This window comes from Danio rerio, chromosome 1, assembly GCF_052040795.2.
Source record: "Danio rerio strain M-AB ecotype USA chromosome 1, GRCz13ab, whole genome shotgun sequence".
Lineage (NCBI taxonomy): Eukaryota > Metazoa > Chordata > Actinopteri > Cypriniformes > Danionidae > Danio > Danio rerio.
Genome location: NC_141021.1, coordinates 7,002,556 through 7,018,803, shown reverse-complemented (window position 1 = coordinate 7,018,803; position 16,248 = coordinate 7,002,556). Strand labels below are relative to the sequence as shown.

At 35.5% G+C, this 16,248-nt stretch overlaps 1 protein-coding gene across 1 annotated transcript in view; it reads left to right on the top strand.

The window, feature by feature from the left end:
* pard3ba (par-3 family cell polarity regulator beta a) overlaps positions 1-11,803 on the top strand; it is a gene marked incomplete at its 5' end in the record, with an annotated part of 217,436 nt that extends 205,633 nt beyond the window's left edge. Inside the window, 1 exon segment of the mRNA NM_001328558.1 lies at positions 11,262-11,803. Within this exon segment, the coding sequence (NP_001315487.1) occupies positions 11,262-11,607 (346 nt within the window). The 3' untranslated portion in view covers positions 11,608-11,803.
* Between the last annotated feature and the right edge of the window lie 4,445 nt (positions 11,804-16,248).

Below are 16,248 nucleotides of genomic sequence, written 5' to 3'. Positions count from 1 at the left end.
AAGAAAATTAGACAAATGAATAATTGAGAGATAAATAGACAGATATGTATATATACAGGTGAGGTCAAAATTCACCATCCGTTTTCTTTTTTCTCAAATGATGTTCAACAGAGCAAGGAATTTTTCACAGTATTTGCTATAACATTTTTGTCTTTTGGAGAAAGTCTTATTTGTTTATTTCAGCTAGAATAAAATCAGTTATTTAAACAAAACAAAAAACTTAAGGTCAAAATTATTAGCTATCTTAAGCAATATTTTTTTTCATTGTATACATAATAAACTCTATATTATACAATGGCTTGCTTAATTATCATACTTTACCCAATTAACCTAGTTAAGCCTTTAAAGGGGCCATAACCCCCCCCCCCCCCCCCCCCCCCCCTCTCTCTCTTTCAGTTCAAGTCTACCTTAGAATTTTTTCAAAAAATGCATCATGATGGGCGTCTGCGAGCAGAGGGAGGAGTGGGTGTGGCTGTGAACACTATAAATGAGGAGGACTACTCTCTTCCTCAAACCCCGGGTCTGAATGCAGACATAGTGGATAGCAGTGCAGCAGGTCTCTTGCCCTGTCTATTCCAAACATTAGCCCTGCCGGTAATCTGGAGGATTTTAAACATAGGCGAACACAGCAGCACGGATATAGGTTATGTGTCTGAATGGTAACGAACTCAACTGATAAAAGCCAAAGACCTATTCTCGTACAGCTCTCCTGACAAAAAAACAAAAAACAAAGCCAGAATCTTTATGGTTTATTGTGGATATGTAAGAAATCTCTGTTACAAGTTAAACAAAAATTCTAATAATCAATTATATTTTGAATAAAAACATTTTTTTCTTGCGTTTACATTAATGTTATGTTTCAGTCTTTTAAATGTGATTAATCGTGATTAATTGCAAAAAAAGTGCAATTAATTAGTTAATTTTTTAAATCGATTGACAGCATGTGCTCTCATTTTTAATTAAGAAGCAAGGTCTTCTCATACAATGTATAAATATTATATGAGAAACCGGCACGTCATCACTCCACTAACAGATTTGCACTACGTCACCGATTTTGATCCCAGCTAAAAATATTTTAAACCTGTAAGATGAAATTAGCTACCAAAAGCTCAAAATAATCCAGTTTTCCCTACAATTAAAGCTGACAAGTTCTAATATTATCTTAAATTATGCTCAACACACACAAAAATCTGTTAAAATCTCAAAAAAAGTACTCAAGGCTGTCCTGAAGCTTTAAATGTCACTTTAAGCTGAATACCAGTATCTTGAAAAATATATAGTCACATATTATTTACTGTCATCAAAGATAAAAGAAATCAGTTATTAGAAATGAGCTATTAAAACTATTATGATTAGACATGTGTTGAAAAAATCTTCTTTCCGTTAAACAGAAATTGGGGGAAAATATACTGAGGGGTAATAATTCAGCAAAGCTAACAATTCTCACTTTAACTATATACAGTTGAAGTCAGAATTATTATCCTTTCTTTGAATATTTTTTTATTTTTTAATATTTCCCAAATGATGTTTAACAGAGCAAGGAAATTTTCACAGTATGTCTGATTATATATTTTTTTCTTCTGGAGAAAGTCTTTTTTTTTCAGCTAGAATAAAAGCAGTTTTTATTTTTATTAACCATTTTAAGGTCAAAATTATTAGCCCCTTTAAGCAAATTTTTTTCTCAAAGGTCTACAGAACAAACCATCGTTATACAATAACTTGCCTAATTACTCTAACCTGCCTAGTTAACCTAATTAACCTAGTTAAGCCTCTAAATGTCACTTTAAGCTGTATAGAAGTGTCTTGAAAAATATTCAGTCAAATATTATTTACTGTCATCATGGCAAAGATAAAATAAATCAGTTATTAGAAATGAGTTATTAAAACTATTATGTTTAGAAATGTGTTGAAAAAAATCTGCTCTCCGTTAAACAGAAATTGGGCAAAAAAATAAACAGGAGGGCTAATAATTCTGACTTCAACTATATATCTGTACTGTATATTGCCTCCCCATCAGTCTGTCTTTAATTCCACCTGTATATCAGTATCTCAGTCTGTGCGTAAACTGTCATTTCCCGCTCTTGTTTTTGTTGCGCTCGATTGTTTAGTCCATTGGCGCAACTCTTTGAGTCAGTCCATTAATCCATCCTCACTCATTGACTGCTCATAAGTTCATCCTGTTGCTTACAATTCCACACACCCTGCTTTGTTCACCCTCACCCACCAGCTGTTTGGCATTGTGTGTGTGTGTGCACGTCTGTCTCAGGGGGACGACACAGGAGTCGAGGTCAAACCGGGAGCCAAGAGAGGAATTTCCTTCCCAACGTCTCGGGCAGGTGCAGCGAGCGCATGCAAACTGATTTACTCTTGTCGTAAGACGGAAAATATGTTCACTGACGGCTCCTTCACACACACACACACATGTGCGCAGCCTTCTGAGTGTTGATTAGCGCGAGCGGGAGAGAGATGGATTGCAGGACTTGTCATTACTTTGTTTTCTGACCCATGTATGTTAAATCACATCACCTACCGCAGGCTGTAAAGTCGCACAAACACACACAAACACACACACGCTCTAGAGACGTTTGCTCACTCGTGTTCTGCATCGCATATTATAAATGTGAATTCAAAGAGGCTTTGACCCGCATTTGTTCAAATAAGCACATGTGGTGCTATAACACACACACGCACACTTGCAGGTCCACCAATCTCAAACACATGTGCTTATTCACACACACACAATTACGCACACTTACACACATCTGGCCACCCGTTGCTCATTCAGCTGTGACCCAAAGCCTCTGGGCTTACTTTGGGTCAGCGGATCACGGGGTCACTTGTAGGCTAGGACTGTAACTTGTGTCTGTCCCAGCGGAGATGCAGCAGTGTGTGTAAGTCTGCTTTAATCCCCAGCTGCCTGCACACAGTCTATAACCCACAGCGTTTCTCATTATGGCTAATCTAGCATGCTAACTTCAGCTTGAAACCCCTGTGTGTTTATCTCACAGTATAGTGTGCGTGAGGTATGTATAATATATCCCTGTCTAAATGAAGTATACGCCATATATTCTAGTGTATATGAGCATGTTTTATTATACAGCACGTCAAGTCATTCTTGTGCAAATATTTCTGGGGTATAAGGCACAATAAATGGTCTTTGTGCAATACATTTGAGTGTTTTTGAGGATTATATCAAATACCTAAGTGGAAAATAGATCAATATAATGTTTTACAGCAGTAAAAAGGTGCCATATTTTGTGTATTTAACAGATTATGTGCCATTTGTAGGAGATATCAATCATGTATTGTTGATTAACTGGGTTTTAGAGGTTTTTAAGATGGTTATGTAAATAGAATATCATATACTGTATACTAGTGTGAATGATTTATAAGTTGACTAAATTAGCTTTATATTATGTCATGCACACTCACCGGCCACTTTATTAGGTACACCTGTCCTACTCTTGTTAAGACAAATTTCAGCCAAGCACATGGCAGCAACTTAATGCATTTAGGCATGTAGACATGGTCAAGACGATCTGCTGCAGTTCAAACTGAGCATCGGAGTAAGGAAGAAAGGGGATTTAAGTGGCTTTGAATGTGGCGGATGACCTACAGCAGCAGAGCACTACATCGGGTGCCACTCCTGTCAGCTAAGAACAGGAAAATGAGGCTACGATTGTAAATCGTATTGTGAATTGTAAATTTGTTCTGCTGTTCTTTTGTGCGCACATGTTTATTATTTCCAAGGGAGGCACAGTAATTGTGTGCGCAAATAGGAATGGCTAACCAATCAGCTTCACACTTTGTATGCATTATATATATATTGGTAATAACGGGAGACTAATTACTAGGGACGTAACGGTATCAGAATTTCACGGTACGGTATTTATTGAATCATTTACAGGAAAAAACAAAACTTACGAAAATACTCCAAAAAAGTGCCAAAAGTGTCAATGACATATAAATTAGCCATTTATCTGTAAGCTTTGAAACAGGAACTTCAATTTTAATAACAAAAAAAATATTAAACCATGTAAAAAAATTAAGTTTCAATTTAGTATTGTTGAAAACGCATCACATTCAACATTTAATCACTCACTCACTTAGATAGAGATGGGTTTAAAGGAAAATTATCATATAAATATAATCTGGTAAAAGCTGGTATCTCTGGGTATTTACAATGTCCCCTACAACAGAAAAAAAAAACCTCTCATTTGGGACTGAGGTTTCTGGGACAAGAGAGATATGACTTGGCCCAGGTTGTTAGCAATGGGTAACGTTGTGCATTGTCTTTCCCCCACTTGAGAGGACAAACCATGAGTGAGATAGAGATCTCATGTCTGCATCAATCTGAACAGTGTGCTGTGTTTCTGCAGTCCCCATGACTGTTATTAGTCGTATTCCCCAACTTGCAAGCACGTGCACACACAGTGCTCAACCTGTGCAGTGCAGATGCCCTTTTTAGTCTTGGATAAAAAGTTCCCTTCCAAAATGATCAAAAGTGCCCCCGCGACGCGACATACCCTCCGTCCCCGCTTTACAGTACACGCGACAACACCGCTATTCAGTACGCACGCGACAACAACGCTATTCAGTACGCGCGCGACAACACAGCCGATAAGAACTCGCGCGACAACACCACTATTCAGTACGCGCGCGGCGACAACACCCGCTTTAGGGTTTTCCAGCTCTTTTTGATCCCCGCTTCTAGCAGCACACTCCATTTCCGCATTACTGGATCTGTAGCGACAACAGACCGCAAGGGATGATGGTCAAGCATGGGCTGATGGGAATTGTAGTTTCCGGTACCTCCCGTTCGCTTCATTCGCCTGAGCAAATTTTCTCAGAAGACCTATAGTTTTACCGAGTCATGCGACTACGGTAATATCGAAAAAAATTAATATTGCGGTATGACGGTATTTACAAAGCCGTTACATCCCTACTAATTACCTCAGGCAAACGCAGCGCACACAAACACTGCAGTGCTTTTTAAATTTTCTCCATAAATAAAACTTGTATCAGAGCTGCAGCAAGTTTGACGATTGACTATGGAAGGCAATTGTTACAGGTTTCTAAAATATCTTCTCAAAGGATCTCAAGTAGGTTTTAAACAAGCGAAGGAAGAGTAAAGGATGTCAGAACATTCAGTTTTGGATGAACTAATTTTTTGCTGAGACTGTGGTCTTTGGTGAAGCTAAATATTCTTGAAAGGCAGAAAAACAACTTTGAAAGTCAAAAAAAAAAAAAACTAAACAGGCAAAACAAAATGTACTCCCAGGGGTCTAAGGGTGTTTTGAGGCTATGGAGAAGTTTTGAAATGCACTGACATTTGTGTTGTTTTCAGTATCTTAAAGACATATAAATGTCTAATGTGTGATAACACTGTAAACAGCACAAGTTGGGCTACAATAATACCTAAGCAGAATGTTTGTATGTGTTTGTGTTTTTGAAAAGAAACGTTTATGTGTGGTTAGTGAAAAACTACAATTTTGAAGTCATTGAAACAAGGCCATGAAACACACAGAGCACATTTGTTCACACGACTTTTGAGAACTGGATCTTGTAGCCTAGTGTTTTTACTTCAAAATGATGTGAGAAACATCTTGTTTACTTGCTCACAGAAAACAATAGATTGAATAACATTTTCTAAGTCACTTTCTGAGTGAAAATGGTCTATGCGAGAAGGCGTGAACAATCATTACTAATGCAGTGAGTCAAACCTGAGAAGTCAAAGACCTGCATAATGAGCCATCAGACAGGAACAGTGTGTGACTAATAAGAGGGAAAAGTTTCAAGAAAGAATCTGAGGAAGAAATAAGTAATTTTTTTTTTTTTTTTTGCAGTTTATGTAAAATACTTATGGCTCTGGATGACATATTAACTTATATTGTAAACTATGTTTAGTTTATACTGTAGCACTGATCGTTTAACTTCATGTAACCTCATTGTATCATAAGGATTCATTTCATGTTGCCTGTATGTGTTTTCTTAACTCTTAAAGTACATTGAACTGAAGCCACTGGCTTTCATTTTATGAGCTAAAATCGTCAATAATGTCCTTCTTAAGAAAAAAAAAGCATCTTTTACATCTTGGATATCCCAAAGTAAACAAACTGCTCTTTTCAATTGTTGTGTGAACTGCCCCTTTAAGTTTGAGTTGTAATCTTGAAGCATTTGTACATTTTGCATGTATTTAATGGGGTAACTTTGCTTAATATAATAAGTTAAGTAGTTTACCCAAAAATGAAAATGGTAATTCATTTACTCATCCACCACTTGTTACAAACCTCAACTTTTTTCTTTCTTCTGATGAACACAAATTAAGATATGTTGAACAACGTAGTAAACTAGCAGCCATTGACTTCCACTGTATTTTTTGTTCCTACTATGTTTGTCAATCCCTGAAGGTTTTCATAAAGGTTTAAAACCAAATGTTGATTTTTAGGTAAACTATCACTTTAAGGGAGGCATTCCCTGAGCTCTAACAAATGTTCATTCCTTATTAAGTCCACAGTAATCATCTATTATTGTACTGTAAACAAAAACACAACTCTTCATAGGAGCATTTGTTCTCTCAGTACAGTCGCTCAGAAAGAAACCGTATTGCTGATATTTGTCTGAAGTTTTAAGTATGGCTATGTTTGGCTCTTATCAGTCTCCAGCGTTTAAATGAACACACACACACACACACACACACACACACACACACACACACACACACACACACACACACACACACACACACACACACACACACATATACACACACACAATGTTTAGACTCAAGACTGCAGTATTTCTGTTTCAGTTGTTCTTGGGTGGTCAGAGCTGACAGACACGCTACACACACGCTGTTGACGGATTATAACCACACACACACATCTCACAGTACGGTGCATAGTCTGCACACACCCACACACTGTTTGTAACTAACTCTGACAGGTGAAATAGTGAACGGACTACAGTCACGCTTTAGACTGAACTATATTAAACATCAAACGCTGCACGCATGAAGCCTTCACAAATGTGTTCTGCAGCGCAGGTCTGACATAAAGGTTGTCGGCTTGGCTTCTCCCAGCTCGTTTTTTTTGGAGGCCACGCTCCTCTTGATGGATTGCAAAGGGATGCAACATTTGGATAAGTAATGTAGGCCGCAACCCTGAGCATATTAAGAATGCAAATAATCAATGTAGTTTTTTTTATATATTTATTTATATATATATATATATATATATATATATATATATATATATATATATATATATATATATATATATATATATATATTACCCTTCAGTCTGCAGATGCCCTCCATTTATTCTTGTAGTTTTGTAAATATTCCTGCTTTATGCTTTTATTTATTTAGTTCTTTGCTTCTGCTTTAGCTGCTTTATCTTGTTCATATTAATTTTGCATATTAAGATCACATGCAACAAACTCGTTTCAAGTGACACATTTCTTTTGAAAGCAGTAAATAGTATAACTTTTTAAACATTTTTAGACACTGATAAGCCATTTAGAGTAAATGTAAACGTTTAACCCCATAACTGTCTTCGGGATGGTTTTTTTTTTGGTTTTAAATAGGAAGAGTAATAGATTAAAATACATTCAAAGTCTGAAGCGCATGGCGCAAAAGCATTAAGGGCATGTCCGAATCCACTTTTGCTATTTTAAGGACAGTACAATACAGTCTGCGCCTTAGCACATGGTCCAACAAGGTTGTGCTTATTCTCTAAATGAGTTATGGGTGTGTTTTGAGAATAACGTGCATTAAACCAATCAGAGTCTCATCTTTCATTCCTTTTAAGAGTCAGTTGTTTCATGCCAGACAAACAGTAGGTAAAGGAAGTGGTGCACCTCACACTTTTCACATGTTTTCAGATGCAATATGTGAATGGCTCCTGTAAATTGGGTAACTTTGGTTAATATATGTAATAACTTAAGTAGTTCATCCACAAAAATGTGCGATTTGGTAATGGTAATTTTTGGTAATGGTTTATTGGTAATAGTAAATGGTCATTTATTTTCTCTTCCACCACTTCTTCCAAACCTGTTCAGGTTTTTTTCTTTTGCTGTACACAATTGAAGATATTTTAAACAATGTTGTTTTATATAGGAAGAATAATAGATTCAACTACATTTTTGGGCTCTATCTTAACAATCTAGGCACAAAGTCTAAAGCGCAGGACGCAAAAGCATTTAGGGCAAACAGACAAGCTGATCTTTGCGGCTTTAAAATGCTCAAATATCCCTGAGTCTGTTGTTACACTCAATAAACAGCGGTGAGTTCAGTAAACTGATTACCTTCATGGCCAATCAGTCATTTCTGTTGAGCGAACACAATGGCAAATCAGCAGTGTTTAAGAATGTGTGATTTTAATGTGTGGTATTGAATTCCAGTAGTATGACAACACTAACTACCACCAATCTGCCCATGTTTACTTTACAAATATTGTCAAAAGTATTAATAAATGTATTTATACTCATAAAACATAGGGGGTGCCCTTGTATGGTCACCTTGTAAACTGAATGTCATCTGGTGGTCATTTTTGGTCAACAAAATCTTACTGAAAGCTACTTTTTTGAGATATCAACTTCAAATTTGGACTAAAATTTGTTTGGATATTTTGCTTTGATTTACTGTCAGTTTGAGGCTAAAACGTTTAGTAAAATACACATTTTATGTTTTGTAATAACATTATTTTGTTATTATTTAAGATAAAGGCACATAACTTTTGCTTTATTTAACTGTTTAAACTTTTTTTCACTTAAGCTGCAATCTGACATCTGTCGTCTTTAAAATGAGACACATCTCACATCTATGCAACGAAGCGTTGAAGACTGGCAATCGTTTAAGTTAAACATGTCAATTTTATGTCTGTTTAAAACATGGGGGCAACAGTTAAGGGCTTTATTTGCAGGAAGTTGCAGTAAACATTCCAGTTGTGATGTTTGAATGCTGCTTACATTCTTTGATTTTGCAACCGAACAAAGCTGGGTTCCCCGCCGAAGAGCATCTGTTGTGTTTTGGATCTGATCTCTTTCTAGTTCTGCCTGAATCTGAAGCTCTACATGAAGAACTGACCAACAAAAGTGACAGTTATATCCCATTGTGTTCAGTAGTTTTGGTATGATGATGCGCTGATTTCTTTGCTGGCCTTCTTAACTAGCATAACCAGCAGGACGTCTTTGGTAAACGGGCTTCAGAAGACACATGCTGGCTGGCAAGTTGTGCTCGGGAGCTGCATGGTTGTGTCGGTTTGCCAGTTAGACCTTGAAAACTGTTATTTACTCACCCTCATGTTGCTCCAAAGCCATATGCTGTTTGGTTTATGCCACAGAGCACATTTTAAAGGCCTAACTACAGTACATCAGTCAAGATCTGAAAAGGCGGGAAAATAAGTCATTGAAAGGCTGACTTGCATTATACACTGTATAATTGACGGTGTTACGTCCTTTTAGATGTTAATATTAAACTAAGAGTATGTGACATGACATATAATAGTTTAGTGTGTGTGACAAGCGGAGAGAGAAAGAAATGACTTAAAAACCAAATATCACTGCAATTAAAATTACACTACAGTTGCTTTAAAATCAACTGCAGGTTTGTGATGCACAGATGGAAATTCAAGTCACTATTTTCTGAAAATACAATTAAATTCATCTATACTTTTATAGCGCTTTTACAATGTCGTTTGTGTGCACCTTAACATAGAAGTTCTGGTGAAGTGAAACTGAGTCAGTCCAATTTTCAGTGTTTAGTTCAGTTCAGTGTGGTTTAATTTTCACAGCTGAAAGTCCAAACACTGAAGAGCAAATCCATCAATGTGCAGCTCCACATGTTTCAAAACCAATCAAGCCAGTGGCGACAGCGATGAGGAACTACTTTTACCAATTGACAAAAGTAAAGGGAAAACAAACACCGAGAGAAACCAGGCTCAGTTGGGCATGACTATTTCTCCTCTGGCCAAACTTCTTGTGCAGAGCTGCAGTCTAGGCCAAGTTTGGCCAGAGGATCTTCTTATTTTCTGAGTCTATTTTCTATAGTGGCCAAAGTTTTTTTTTAATATTTGATTGCAAATATATTATGTTTTAAATAAATATGTTAATTGAAGAACATTTATGTAAGTTGGAATTACTTTTATTTTTGAAATTCTCTGTATTCTCTTCTGAGATTCTTGTCTCTTGATGTTTCATGTTTTAATTTGTTAATTTAAGTGATGATTATTTGATATGTGGCCTGTGGTAAATCAGTAGACTGTGCTGAAGATTGTGCTTAAAAGAGAAAATGCAATAATTCCTATGTAATGCGAAAATAAATTTCCCAAATGTTAACAGCTGTTTATATTATAATTGTGAACAAAATAGACATTATTATCAGTTTAACCATTATTCAGCTTTTTGACGACTAGAGTAAAATGCTCAGACATAATTTTAACTTATTATTAAAAATCGTGTTTAAGTATAATAAAAAAAACAGCCAATCACATTTTAATTTCAATGAAGTTTTTAGAATCAGTGAAAAATGCACAGGATGAATTAATATATAAATGACTGTATACTCTATATATTCAGTATCCCAAAGTCATTAGTGAGCAGAAAAAATGGAAGTGTTTTGCTGAGGATTTGCATTATAGTACAACTATGTATCTAAATGTCCATCCTGTATTCAACGATGAGAAGTCTTGTCAAACTAAATATTTCTGACAGAAAATGCATCGGCTGACAGAAAAAAAGTTATTTTAATAGATTAAACTGCAAAAATGCAGAGGTTTTGTCTTGTTTCTAGTCCAAATATTAACCAAAATCTTTTAATCAGGCATTGTTTTGTAGAAAAGTAAAAAAAAAAATGGCTTGTTTTAACAAATAATATGCCAAAATGAAGTGAGTTTTACCTTAAAACGAGCAAAATAATCTGCCAATTGAGTCAGCAAAATAATATTTTTCAATTTTCAATATTTTGTGAAAATAGAATATTTAGCTGACCCGATTGGCAGATTGTTCTGCTTGTTTTAAGTAAAAACTCACTTCATTTGGATATTATTTCCAAAAACAAGACAATATTTTTAACTTTTCTAGAAAGTGCTGCTTGATTTAAGAATTTAGACATTGGGACTAGAAACAAGGCTAAAACTTAAGTAAAAAAAGCTTTTTTAAGTGTATGAAGGCATATATGCAGGGTTTAATCATTTTAAATATTCCTATATAAAATGATTTCACATTTCATGGTGTTTTATCCTTCATGTCTGTTTCTCCAGGAAGAAGCCTGTTGACGAATATCCAAACCAGAACTGGTCTAATCAGAGAGACCCTGTCCTTTACCCGAACCCCATTTACGACAATCCTCCACGCTCGCCTCGTCTGCCTGTACCCAAACCCACAGAGACCCCAGGCGCTCATTACCCTTCATCCCCAGCACAACAGAGGCCTCCGATGAGGCAGGACGTCCTTCCGTCATCCAATCCAGGAGCCAGAGAGCCACCGCGATATGAGGCGCTAAACCAGGGCAACTACCGAACGGCCAGTCCCGACCGCTACAGCCCATACACAGATGAACAATATCAAGACCCTCGGCGGAAAAACCCAATGATCGGAGCCGTCTAGAGGAGAAAGAGGAAGGTTGGTGCTGAAATGCTGAAGTGCTTGTGTAAAAATGAAGGTAATTTTGTACAATTATGAGACCAATCTAGTTTTTGGAAGATGTACGGTATGAGGAAAAAATGCTAATGATGGTAGCTTGACACAGCCATGGATTACTCCAAAGTAAACAAGGTAAAGATTTTTAAAGATTTACTCCAAATTAGCATTCTGTATTGCTCAAATCTGGACGTTAACTTGATTTTACAGCAGGGCGAGTTTAAAGGGTCAGTTCACCCACTAATTGAAAATGTGCTGTTTATTTTCTCACCCTCGGACCTTTCAAAATGCACATTTTTTTCTTCTTAACTAGAACAATAAAGGGGTAGTTTGACAAAAAATGAAGAGTTACTCCCTATTAACTCTCCCTCAAGTGGTTCCAAACATTTATGAGTTTCTTTCTTCTGTTGAACACAAAAGAACATATTTTGAAAAAAGGTAAAAACCTGTAACTGTTGATTTCTATAGTAGGAAAGACAAGTGTTTGGAAGTCAATGGTTACAGGTTTGTAGCTAAAATATCTTCTCAAAGAATCTCAAATAGGTTTTAAACAAGTGAATGAGAGTAAATGTTGACCGAATTTTCTAGTTTTGGATGTACTGACCCCTTTTTGGTCTGTCGTCTTTGGATAATTTTCTTGAAATGCAAAAGGTAAAAGGGTTAGTTCATCCACAACTGAAAGTTCTGTCATCATTTACTCTTTCTTCACTTGTTTGAAACCTACTTGAGTGACTCTGAGAAGATATTTTAAAGAAAGCTATAAACCTGTAACCATTGACTTCTATAGTAGGAAAATCAAGTATATGGAAGTCAGCGGCTACAGACTTCTAGCTTTCTACAAAATATCTTCTCAAAGAAACTAATATGGGTTTTGAATAAGTGAAGGAAAAGTAAATGATGACAGAACTTTCAGTTTTGGATGAACTTAGCCTTTTTAGCTGAAACTGTGGTCTTTGGTGAGTCAAATATTCTTGAAAGGCAGAAAAACAAACAACTTTGACAGTCAAAAAAAAAAAACAAGAGAGGTAAAGGGGTTAGTTCATCCTAAACTGAAGGTTCTGTCATCATTTACTCTTTCTTCACTTGTTCAAAACCTATTTGAGTTTCTTTGAGAAGATATTTTGTAGAAAGCTAGAAACCTGCTGCCTTTGACTTCTATAGTAGGGAGAACAAGTATATGGAAGTCAATGGTTACAGGCTTTCTTCAAAACATCTTCTTAAAGAAACTCAAATAGGATGGAAACAAGTAAAGGAAGAGTAAATGATGACCGAACCTTTAGTTTTGGAGGATCTAGCCATTTTTTTTAAAGCTGAAACTGTAATTATTGGTGTGTCAAATATTCTTGAAAGACTGAAAAACAAACAACTTTGAGAGTCTAAAAACAAGAGAGGTAAAGGAGTTAGTTCATCCACAACTGAAAGTTCTGTCATCATTTACTCTTTCTTCACTTGTTTGAAACCTACACAAGTTTCTTTGAGAAGATATTTTGAAGAAAGCTAGAAACTTGTAAACATTTGCTGAAACTGTGGTCTTTGGCGAGTCAAATATTCCTGAAAGTCAGAAAAACAAACAACTTTGATAGTAAATAAAAAAAAACACAAAAGAGGTAAAGGGGTTAGTTTGTCCAAAACTGAAAGTTCTGTAATCTGTAATCTCTTTCTTGACTTGTTTGAAACCTATTTGAGTTTCTTTGAGAAGATATTTCGAAGAAAGGCGGAAACCTGTAACCTTTGACTTCTATAGTAGGAAAAACAAGTATATGAAAGCCAATGGGTACAGGTTCCCACCTTTCTTCAAAATATCTTCTCAAATAGGTTTTGAACGAGTAAAGGAAGAGTAAACGATGACAGAAATGTCAGTTTTTCTTAAACTGGTCTTTGGTGAAGCTAAATATTATTGAAAGGCAGTAAAACAAACAACTTTGAGAGTCAAACAAAACAGGCAAAACAAAATGAATACCTTTGACTCAGGATGACATAATGACTCATGTTGTGAATTGTGTTTATAGCGCAGACAGATCATTTAACTTCTGATCTTATTGTATCATAAGGATTAATTTTGTGTTGCCTGTATGTCTTTTTTATGACTCTTAAAGTACCTGGACTTCCATTTTATGAGCTAAAACCATCAATAAAGCCCTTCTAAAGAATAAAACATCACTTACATCTTGGATCGTCTGAAGTAAACAAACTGCTCTTTTTCATTTTTGTGTGAACTGCCCCTTTAAGCTTGAATCATACAGCTGTAGGAAGGATCTATAGCGTTTGTATATTTGTATGTACATTTTTGCATGTATTTAATTTACACAAATGTGTATATGATGGTCAGCCGTGGCTAGTAGGGTCATTTCTCCCCCCTCATCATTATTTACAGACTAGATTTTTAAATATTCTCATCATTTTACCCTAAAAACATTTTCCGAGAGTGTGTTTGTTTATATTTGGGGTGCCTTATGATGGAAAGATGTTGAAATGTGAAGACATTTACAATCAGTTTACGTTTTTTGTTAAACTAAATGTTTTTATTTAGCCTTTTCTGTAACTTTGTCTCCCTGAAACACCTCCGTTTTGCTATAAATCAATCTTAAAGTGTCCTAAATCTGATGTTTTGAAATTAATACTCTCTTATTAGTCGCTACATTTTTGTTAAGTCGTCCCAAAAACAATGAATCAGACGAGGTTACACAAACAACAGATCCCATATCAAAGTCTCCAACAACTGTTTTGACTTTTTGTCCTCGCGGCTCCTCTTTTATCTCAGGTCGAGGTTTTAACATTTCTGCTGTTTGTTGTTCTTTCGTTTTATTTTTTGCCGTCTAGGTGCAGTACGCTTCTTTAAGGTTAAACATTGTTGGATCATTGCTTTGGAAACAAGACTCCCTGATGTCCTCGGTTTATAAAATTATCTGTTTGTTATAATAAGAAGTCGTGATGCCAGTCAAAACAGGATCCCGCGAGAGCCAACTTCAATATATAAACAATAAATCCTTGCGCCCACTTTATACTCATGTTTTTGCACATTTAACTCTTGAACGAAGGGGTTTCTAGTTAAATAGATAGCAAGAAATTAAAGAATACATGACGTTTTGTGGATTTAATTTTGATTGTTACTTTTTTAACATGCTACTGTATGGATATTCAGTCGGTGTTCAATCCTATGTGTGTCTTGTCATTGGAAAATTGATTTTAATTCCTATAATATTTTTATATTGCATTTTTGCAGTCGATGTTTATGGAAAATCAGCTTTTTTGGATTTTATTTAATCTTTTTATACTTGTTTTACTTCATTAACTGCTGTTTTAGAAGGATTTCTGGTCGATTTATTTTTAAGAATGAAACTTTAGTTATTTGTAAATTTTAATTGGTTTCTGCCTATATATATTTTTATGAAAATCAAGATGCTGGTCTGCGTAACTAAAATCAAATAACAAGCATGATGATATTTTATTTCTTCTTTTTTTGATACCTTATTCCTTCTGTGTGGTTTGCTATTATTTTTCAAGCTGAGCTAATGTTGTATTAAATGAAAAATAATGTGATTCCACTGCACACGCTATAACCAAAACTCTCATATCTAAATGTAGTAAGTAAACTGCCTCTTCAATCATGAATCATCAAATTGTTTGTCACATTTTGGTACGTGTTATGTTAAAATCACAATTTGTACATTTGTGTTTTTCATTAATAAAAAAGGTGTTTTGGTTTATTTCACTTTAAAGGTGCTGCATTGAAGTTTTTGACTCTTCTGAAGCATAAACATACCATAATATTTTTGCAGATATTTAAGAAACATGCTAGGAGAACACGTCTTTGTTACTGTCTTTAGTTAGTTAGTTTGACTTTATTAATCCCCGGAGGGAAATTCACATGTCACAGCAGGGCTCTCCATACTATAAATAGATAAATAAGTTGCATACATATAAAAACAATAATAAGATTACATTTCATACTGCACACCTTGGTTCCAAAAACAACGAGTAAACACTTGTACATATCTAATATCTAATTCAAGTTCAGCACAATTCATCTGGTATGACTTTGGTTATACAATCTGATCACTGTTGGTAAAAAAGACTTCCTGTATCTTTCTCTGTAGCACCGGGGTTAAATTAATCTTGTACTAAAAGAGCTTGCACACGCTTGGACTGTATCAAAAAGGGGATGACTATCGTGGTTCATTATACTAACAAATTTGTCCAGCATTCGATCCTGTGCAATCTCTTCTATGGTAGGTAGTGCACACCTCAAACATGGCATGTATGTTGTTTTGGTCATTTAACCTGATCAATCCCAGTTTTAGCCAATTACATTTCAGCACTCTGCGTTGCCTTGGTGGAATACCATTGTTGCATCCCAATTCACATACTATCCGTCCTAAACAGTATTTGAAAATAGAATTAGTAAGTCGCAAATGGTAGTATGTTAAAAAGAGTACGCCAAATGTTCCTTAATTGTTTACTATTTCCTGTAAAAATTTCAGTCACAAAACACCAAAACATATTTTTGATCTGTTGACAGTCATATTTGTGACCCACATTGCTAAAAACATTACCAGGACACATATATTTCACTTAAAAGTGAAACTGGTTGTTTTTGCATTATTTCGA